Source organism: Geospiza fortis, unplaced genomic scaffold, assembly GCF_000277835.1.
Source record: "Geospiza fortis unplaced genomic scaffold, GeoFor_1.0 scaffold221, whole genome shotgun sequence".
Classification (NCBI taxonomy): Eukaryota; Metazoa; Chordata; class Aves; order Passeriformes; family Thraupidae; genus Geospiza; species Geospiza fortis.
The window spans coordinates 1,536,390-1,545,480 of NW_005054395.1; the positions used below are offsets into that span (position 1 = coordinate 1,536,390).

Consider the following 9,091-nt stretch of genomic DNA (forward strand, 5'->3'; position numbering starts at 1 on the left):
TCCCGGCCGGGCCCCGCTCAAGGGAACTCGGGACGGCCCGGCGCTGTCCGGCCGGGGCTCAGGAAGGGTGTGAACCCAAATCCCCCCGAGCACCGCCCCAGCTGCTCCGAGCTGTGGGTAACCTGGATGCTGGAGATCCTACGGACTCATAGGTTTGGGTTGGAAAAAACTTTAAAAATCATCTGTTTGCAACAGCTGATGTCAGTGCAATGGTTTTAAAGCACACAGATTACTGCTTTGTGATTGTGGAAACCATCTTAACAGAAGATGCTTCCTCAAATGTCTTTTTCTCAGTCTAACTGTTCAATGAAAACTGTTTCTAACAGGAACATTGATGCTGAATAGCAACATGGCAAGTACTCCTGTCTCAACTAACTTGACTGCAAATTGTCCCACTGATCTCTTCCTCTTCCTCTTCTGCCGTCTGTCCCAGGGACTTCCTTGGTGCCCTCCGTATTTCTCCACCCATGCTGGCAGCAGGGATAAAAGGAGCAGCTTGGCACAACGTCTGTGACCCCCAATAATTTAAACAGAACCTGATGGGCTGCAGCAGAAGGAGCTGTGTGCTCTCAACTCTTGTCCAGTGGGCAAAGAACACCTTGTGTGGAGAACTGCTGAGGTTCCCTTTAATGTCATTTAAAAGTATTAGCAGGCAATCTTGTTGGTGTTAGTCCTTGGGGACTTCCAAGAAGGTTCAGGAGTTACACAGAGTCACAGAATGAACTTGATTGAAAAAGACCTTTAAGATCATCTAGTCCAACCTATGACCTAAACTGACATCTCCTCATCAACTAAACCATGGCACTGACTGCCACATCCAGTCTGGTTTTTAAACTACAGGGATGGGGATTCCACCACCTCCCTGGGCACACAATTCCAGTGCCCAATCACTCTTTCAGTGAAGAATTTCTTTCTAACATCTAACCAAAACTTGCCTTGGCGCAGCTTAGGATTGTGTCCTCTCATTCTGTCAGCTGCTGCCTGGGAGCCCAACCCCACCTGGCCACAGCCACCCTTCAGGGAGTTGTGGAGAGTGATAAGGTCACCCCTGAGTTTCCTTTTCTCCAGGCTGAGCACCTCCAGCTCCCTCAGGGGTTCCTCACAGGGTTTGTGTTCCCAGCCCCTCTCCAGCCTCATTGCCCTCCTCTGGACATGTTCAAGCATCTCAACGTCCTTCCCAAACTGAGGGGCCAGAACTGGACACAGCACTCGGGGTGTGACCTCACCAGTGCCGAGTACAGGGGAAGGATGACCTCCCTGGTCCTGCTGGCCACTGTTCCTGATCCAGGCCTTTTTTGCCATCTGGGCACACTGCTGGATCTTGTTCATGCTCACTGTATAAAGCACTCAAAAGAAGCTATGTTGGGTGGTTTGTTACAAGGGAAATCTGCTCCTAGCCTGTTCTTTTGGACTATTAAATTAAATCTGGAGAATCATTGTAAAGCTATGTTGCACAGACAACATGAACTTGTACCTACATCAGTTATCCCTCCAGCCTTTGAACACTCCTTCAGGATAAGCTGCAGAGGGGCTGTGTGTCGCAGGGCTCTGAGTCACTGCTCAGTAACAGATACAGGTGCAGAAAGGACAATGGAGGCATTTGGGGCTGCAGGGCTGTGACAGGAGCAAAAGTTCAGGGATCAGCTCTGTCATGTGCTGGAGGGTGGAGGAGTTTCTGGGAGATGGGCACGGTGCCACAGGTTTACAGCGTGGCTGGGATGTGCTGACCAGGACTTTGTAACTGCTGTCAGAGGAAAAGCAAACACCTGACAGGGGCTGGCTGACAGTGACTGCAAAGGAATGCTCTTGGAGAGCTGTGCTGTGCATGAGATGGGACAAAAGAACAGCTCTTAATGTTTGCATTTTTTATTTTTCCATAGGTGAACGAACACCCTGGGCTTATCCAGACTAAGTCATCTTTCAAAGACTCAGCACCTTCACTGTATTTTCTGTGGCACTCATGTGGTATCAACTGATATAGACAAAGGTATGCAAATAAAAAGGGTAAATATAAACCCTCACAATTGCAGCTTCTGCTTCTGGAGCATAATACAGGATGTTTAGAGCTCAGATGAGCAATTTAAGTTCTACACTGTCAAAGAGGGCTTGAAATTCTGGTTTGGAGGAAGACCAACCACTCCTGTTGTCTATGAGACAATAAAGTTTTAACATAAAAAAATTACTGCTACCATTTAAATACCTACTTAAGTTATTACTCACTTTTGCTTGCAAATACTTGAGAACTTCCTGTGATTCTGAACTAAATCTAACCCTTTGCACAGACACTGCACATTCAAAGTGCCCCACAGAGCCCAAGCAGGGCTTTGGAAGCACAGTGGGATAAATTGTACCTCATATTCCTGCCCCCAGCAGAGGGGCTGGTGAGAGATGGGAGAGCCCCAGGGGACAGGAAGGCAGCAGTGAGGGTTTGTTCAGCGTTTCACCACCTCCTTGTGGGATTCATGTGCACATTGTCCCATCCCAGATTCCTCAGAGCAGGACATGGATGGGACAGGGAGGGCTCTTGGCAGTTCCCTCAGGCTGCCTGCCCTTGGTCTGATTTGAATTGAGCAGTGAGGCAGTAGCTTCATGCAAACTTGGTAACAATGGGTAAATAAAACTCAAGATTTTACCTTCAAAACACCCTCTCAGGGGTGTATTTGTTTTCCAGCATCACCTGTTTGGCACAGCCAGAGTGACTCTGCATCCATTTAATTCATGCCAAAAATGCACAGTAGGCAATGGAACAAGAGGTACTGTGAAACACTTGCATTTAGCTTTTGCAACTTCCTAAGAATTAACAAGTAACAATTTCCCTTAGGAAAACAATCCTTCCATTAATCCCCACTGTCTGAGCATGACTGTGCTCGTGTCTGGCATCTTCTTTTCATCCAGACTGCAAGAACAGCCACACGAATCTAACTGAACTTTTCTCTAAAAAAACAAATCCTAGCATGAAATAATGGTATCTGAAGTGAACCACAAAACACAAATTCCTTTTACTTGTATAAAAACAATTCCTTCACAAACAAGACATTTTAGTAGGGCTGATGCAAAAATGCACAGTACTTTAATGGATTCATGCACTAGGTCAGAGTACATGACAGCTAAACCATAATGTACAAATTTTCATGTTTGTTTGTATCTAGGGTTTGTTTTCTCCCATGTCTTCTCTGTAGGAGTCAACTACCTAGCACAGGGATTATCTGGAAATGTAAGACTTGCCAAGGCTCCAGGGGTACAAGGTGCTGATAATTATTAAAGCTGTCAGTGCAGTGCCTTGCCAGCACCTGCTGACCCACTCTGCTGCTGGAAAGGGAAGAAGAAAGGCAGCACACAAACTTCAGCACTTAAAGGGCAAAGAGGGTTTGCTCTAAAACCAACAACAAAGGCTTTCAGAGCCTACATGGATTAACACAGTGGGACACAATTGTGCCAGGGGTTCATGTTATATTCCATTGGTTCTAAGCAAAGTTGACAGTTACCAGTGCTATTTATCTGCCTCAAAATTACAGAAGCTTGAAATCCACAGGCTTTTCTGGATATGTTTAGGTGAACTCTTTAAGTAACTGCAAAGTCACAGCATTTGTATCCTGTGGCAGAAGCAGAGGGACAGTTCTGCACATCAACAATATTTATAATAAATTTTTAAATGAAAGTGACCTCTGGCAGTTATACAGCTCTAGCCAAATCCAGACATTTAAACAGTTACTCACAGTTGTGTTTTATCTTTTAATCAAACCATTCCAGTTCTGCAGCTTTCTACAGTAGGATATAAATATTCAAACCCAACAGAACTATATTAGACTTCCTGTAATAAACAAAGTTTTCATGTATTACATAAAAACATAGCCTAAGGGAAAAAACTGTTTTTCTTTTGGCCTATTCTTTTTAAAACAGTAACATCCACCAGTGCCCCTGCCACCCTCAGAACCAGAAGGCAGCATTTCACAGAGCAGATCTGTACAATTGTTCACATCTTTTCACATCCTACATGTTCCATTTTCAAGGCTGGATCCATTAACTGGAGGCTCCACAATCAGTCTTGGCTCTATCAGTGCATCCCAGCTTTCAGTTATCTGAAATCAAACCACAGGCAGCACTTGGCAGGTGCCAGCAGCACCAGCAGATGCAATTTCTGTGCTGTTATGCTTTTGCCTAGACCTGAACAACAGCACCACTGAACAGAGACCACAGCTCCTCCTGTGAGTCACTGATCCCACTGGTGAACCTCAACCTGGCCTGATGTCCTTGGTAAGGAAAGGTGCAGGTAAGAACAACAGTGATGAAAGGAAAAGCTGGTAAGAAAGGATGTCTATGAGACATGATGTTGTTTATTAGCCAAAACAAGAACTTTGATGAGTGGCTGTGACCCCAGTTAACTGAGTACCACACAATAACTGATTATTATGATGTAAACATGCACGTTCTTGATAGAAAGAAACAACTGGTTTTGCTTCCACTGATTCAAATCAGATGCATGATTGCAAAGGGAATGTCCCTGAGGTGAGGAAAGGCAGGAAGCAGGGCAGGTGCCAGCCCTGCAGAGCTGGGGGCAGGACTCAGAGCAGGCCCCACGTACCTTGGTGTCCTGAGGCACGGCGTACTCGATCAGCTCCACTCCGTCTGCAGACTGGTACACCAGGTCGAACTTCCCTGGCTCCTTAGCAACTGGAAAACCAAACAAACAGCTCAACCAGCTACAAACCAAAGAAACTTTAAATGTTTCCCACAAAAGCTGATCAGAATCAGTTTGGTTTTGCGGTTTGTTTTGAGTTTTTTTTGTGCTCAGTGTCTGGGTTCATAATTGTAACCAAAAATCTCGAGGAAAAATTGAGTACCACACACCAAAATTAAGATAATTATCTGACTACTCACATGAGAGAGTGAACAATATGTTGCTGAAATTTGACAAAAATGCTCATATGACAATTCATTAATTATGGTTTACGTGGCAACTGCAGGATACACAGTTTGAGAAACATTAATCATTTCAGGTCTCAGGAACTGCACCTTGTCATTGCAGGGACTCACTTCCACACCCACTGAAGATACACTGTTATGATCTCACACTTTCTCTCTAAAATAATAATATATTTTCTTCCTTTCTGAAATAATTTCTTTCAGAAAATGAAACCATAGTAGAGGTGAGTTACTGACCACTCAAACTGACTGAAAAAAATTATTTTGTAAATACCGATGAGCATCTTTCAGCTCAACTAGCAAGGGTTAGAACTTCTCAATGTAAATAGATGTTTTGGGAAAGGAATGAGGAGGGGAGGGGTGTGTTGAGAATGATCCCAAGGAAATTGGGAATACTCCTGAAAGATGGAAGTGTTCCTTGGACTTCTGGCTTTCCAGTGACAGCACATGACAACAAGCCCTTGGTGTCCCCAGGTACGTACATTGTCCTGCTGATGTTGAAAGGATCTCAAGTTCAATCTGCTTTTTTTCATCATTCCAACTGATTATTTTTGCCTCCTTCACAAAACAACAAGAAAAGAATCAGGTAAGACACACTTCAGCACAGGATAACTATTCCATATTTACAACCAGTGCACTACTTGATTGCTGCCAGAGGAAATAAGTATATTTGGCTATGAAATTTTCTAGTCTCCATGTATAAAATCTGCAAAGAATTAATGCTCAGCAATCTGTAACTACTGGCATCAATAAACTAAAGTTACTCATTGTCACTAACTTTGCAGTTTAAATCAGTACTTACCCAGAAACCAAGTTATTTGAAGTAGCAACAAAATTTTACTTGCACCAGTTTTAAGAACTTGCCCTAACTTCAAACAGCACTAGAGTCAAATACAGATATATTTTTTCTACTTGAGGGTCTGCATTTTTTGTCATCTCTAAAATATTAATGATTATTAATAATCCTTGTAGTTGATTTTGGTTTTGTTGGTTTTTTTTTAATAACAGCTACTCCTTTCAAACTTTCAATTAGTTTTGGCTTCTAGAGTTTTGATTTTTACTGCTGCACCAGGAATAGCCTGTGGAGTGAACTGGATGCAAGGAAAAACACTGCACAGCACCAAAATATTTAAGCCCTACCTCACCTATCATAGTTCTGTGAGTGAATGAAGGGAGGAAAGAAAACCAGTACCTTATAGTCTGAAATTTCAGGACTGTAATTTTCAGTTAGCTCCAGGCGCTGTTGAAAGAAATACAAGTAACAAATTGTAACTTTCCCAATCTTTGATGGTTCCATCTACATCCAGACACAGTTTCCTCAGCAACAGAAAAGTGCAAGAGCCAAGTCTCCTACTCCTGGAACCCAGAGCCAATCATGGTCCCAGGTACACATCCAGGACTTGCTGCTGCAAAGGATTTAGGTTCAGGTCAGGCTGTGTGAGGAGATCAGGGAGATGGATCCCAGTCTCCTCAGCTGCAGGGATTTAATTTTCATTTACTTTTTTTATTTTGCAGTGCAGTGTAATTAATTGTATGGTAAGATTTGCAATAACATTTACATGGAAAATTACATTGCAATGACAGCAGAGACAGCATTTCTTGTGTTCTACAAATACAGAAAGTCTAAAGAAATGCACTTAACTTCTGTATTTGCTCCAAACTGTCAAAAATCAAAGCCAGGCTTTACAACAAGTGAATTTTTTAGAGAAACTGTTATGTCAGAAACTTAAGAGCGGCCCAAATGAAGCAATTTTAACCTAACATTCAGCATTTCCAGAGTTTACCTTAAAGGCAATTATTTCTCCCACTTGGGGTGGAGCAGCTAGAAGAGGTAACACACTATAGTCTCTCTTGGGAATCTCCACGGGATTCTGTGAAACAAAGAGTAACCCACTGATTAAATTACTGTATCAGTGAAAACGGAAGACAATGTTCATGCTGTTTGGATTGCAAGAATCCCTGAGAAGAGCAAGGTACAATGCTTTGTTTTTAGGATATAGAATACAATCACTTTATTGTTTCACAAACACGTCCTCAGGCTGACAAATGGAATTACAGTAAATAAAAGATCAGCCTTTATCCCACTAATCTATTTCTGCTGTTATGAATTACTCTCATCCTGGAGGTTCTTTGTACAGCTCAAGCTGCCAGAGAAAGGTGACCTCTGCCTGTGTCAGCCACTCACCTGGACAAGGACAGAAGTGTTTGTCGCAGCTTCATTTAACTGCCTCTGTTTGTGGCCTTCACTGCTGTAGTTATAGAAGAAGCCAGGGTTTGCTCCTCTCCCATGGCCCCTCATCATCCCACGAAACCCACGGCCCCTGGGGCCTCTCCAGAAGTTATCCTCTCCCGTTCCACGCCCCCTTCCACGGCTCGGGCTGGCAAAGGATCCTTGGACACTGTCTGGCAACTGTTTAGTGCAGTTCCTTACCATGGAATTACCCAGTCCAGCACCTGCTGCAGATTTTTTAATGACCAGTGTTTCTGAATCTGAACTATCAGAGTCTGAAGAGGAGCTCTGTGCTTTGGGAGCCTTGGTGCTGGCTTTTACAGCCACCACATGGTTTGGCACTGATTTTTCCTTTGCAGTGCTGTCTTGTGCTGATGTCACCGTCTCATCCTCTGTACTCGAGTCAGAATCTGAACTAGAAGACTGGGGTTTTTTAGCATTTTTACTAATTGCAGTCTTAGTCTTTTCAGTGTTAGACTTTACAGTCACTTTATTAGTTTTCACATCAGAATCTGAAGCAGCTTGGGATGTGTCTTTGGGAAGTGTCACCACTACAGGTTTATGGGAAGATTTATTTTCCTTCACATTTAATTCACTGCTGTCACTGTCAGACGATGTGCTGGAGGAATCTGAAGCTCCCACCCTCTTTTTCACGGACTGTGTTGTGATCTTTTTGGTGCTATTTTTACCAGAATTTAGAGAAAAGCTCTCATTTGCCTGTTCTAAAGCCATCTTTGCTGCAGCAACCTTTGTCTGCTTTTCATCCTTTGTTTTTGTTGCCAACTGCTTCTCCCTCTCTGTTTTTTTCATCTTTTTAGAATGGGAAGTAGAGCTGTCTTCCTTACCTTCTGCAAGTTTATTTCTTCCCCTAACTTCTTCCTTTCTTTTTCTTTTTGTGCATCTTTTCTGAGAGTCCCAAGTATCTACAGATGTCTCTTCTCTACAAGAGGAATATTCAAGGTTATGCTTCACTTTTTTCTTTTTCCTTTTCCTTTTATGCTTGCCTTCATTCCTAGACAATTCTTCCTCATCCTCCTTGTGTCTGTGCCTTTTTTTGTCTACTTTTGTTGTGTAAATAAAGCCATCATCTATCTCTTCATAATCATCTGCAACTATCTCTTCCAATTTTACTCTGTTAAAAAAAACAAACAAAAACCACCGTTCAGCAGAATGAAGAATTTTCCCCACATGTGAGCAGCTCAGGCAAGTTCCCCTAGAGTGAAGATGCTCCAGCTCTTCCCTGGACAGTCCAGAACCCTCCCCTGCAGGCACAGGCTCCCGTTCCATCTTTGGGGATATTTCCAACTGCTTGGCTCCCTCCATCCCTTTGGGCATGCTGGGGTGTCTCAGGTGCTGGCAGTCGGTGCCCGTGGGCACCCGGCTCCCACTCCACTGCCCAGGGAAGGAAGAGCTCAGATCCTGGGGAAGCCCCATCCCTGTCCCACCAAAACCACGTGGAGATTCACAGAATCCCAGAACGGGTCAGGGAGGGATCACAGTGGGGTCATCTGGTCCCACCTCGCTGCCTAAGCAGGGTCATCCCAGAGCACAGGGCACAGGGCTGTGTCCGGAGGGCTCTGGAATATCCCCAGTGAGGGAAACTCCACATCCTCTGTGTCCCAGCATCTCATGGTCAGGTGGAACTTCTGGGCATCAGTTCCTGCCCGCTGCCTTTTGTCCCACGGCTCGGCATCACCGGGCAGAACCCGGTACGGCCTTGGCACCGCCTTTAGCTCCCGATGGACACTGATGGTGTGCGTGTGCGGGACTGACCCCCGAGCCCGCTGTCCCTACACCGGTCCCACTGTTCCTATCTTGGTCCCTGTCCCGGTTCCCATCCCGGTGTCCCGGTCCCGCTGTCCCGGTCCCCATCCCGCTGTCCCGGTCCCCATCCAGCTGTCCCTGTCCCGCTGTGCCGGTCCCGCTGTCGCAATCCCG

General features: G+C 44.6%; 2 protein-coding genes across 2 annotated transcripts in view; both read right to left on the minus strand.

The window, feature by feature from the left end:
- Positions 1-469, minus strand: part of TRIM25 (tripartite motif containing 25) — an 8,432-nt gene extending 7,963 nt beyond the window's left edge. The window contains exon 1 of the mRNA XM_031060910.1: positions 377-469. Coding sequence (XP_030916770.1) covers positions 377-469 — 93 coding nt within the window. The remainder of the gene's footprint in view (positions 1-376) is intronic.
- Positions 470-3,036: 2,567 nt separating this feature from the next.
- Positions 3,037-8,281, minus strand: COIL (coilin). Its single transcript, XM_014308942.2, has 6 exons — positions 7,109-8,281; positions 6,708-6,794; positions 6,116-6,163; positions 5,406-5,481; positions 4,583-4,671; positions 3,037-4,079 (listed from the first exon to the last, which is right to left on the minus strand). Exons 1-6 carry the CDS (start codon positions 7,961-7,963, stop codon positions 3,984-3,986), a joined length of 1,251 nt encoding a protein of 416 aa, XP_014164417.1. The 5' UTR covers positions 7,964-8,281; the 3' UTR covers positions 3,037-3,983.
- Positions 8,282-9,091: the final 810 nt, after the last annotated feature.

What these genes read in the sequence shown, in the direction of transcription:
- COIL (XM_014308942.2), bottom strand. Translation starts at nt 7,963, where the DNA reads ATGAAAAAAACAGAGAGGGAGAAGCAGTTGGCAACAAAAACAAAGGAT. An exon ending in TTCAACATCAGCAGGACAAT is followed by an intron (nt 4,672 to 5,405) that starts GTACGTACCTGG and finishes TTGGTTTTCCAG; the next exon opens with TTGCTAAGGAGCCAGGGAAG. An exon ending in CCGTGCCTCAGGACACCAAG is followed by an intron (nt 4,080 to 4,582) that starts GTACGTGGGGCC and finishes GTTTGATTTCAG; the next exon opens with ATAACTGAAAGCTGGGATGC.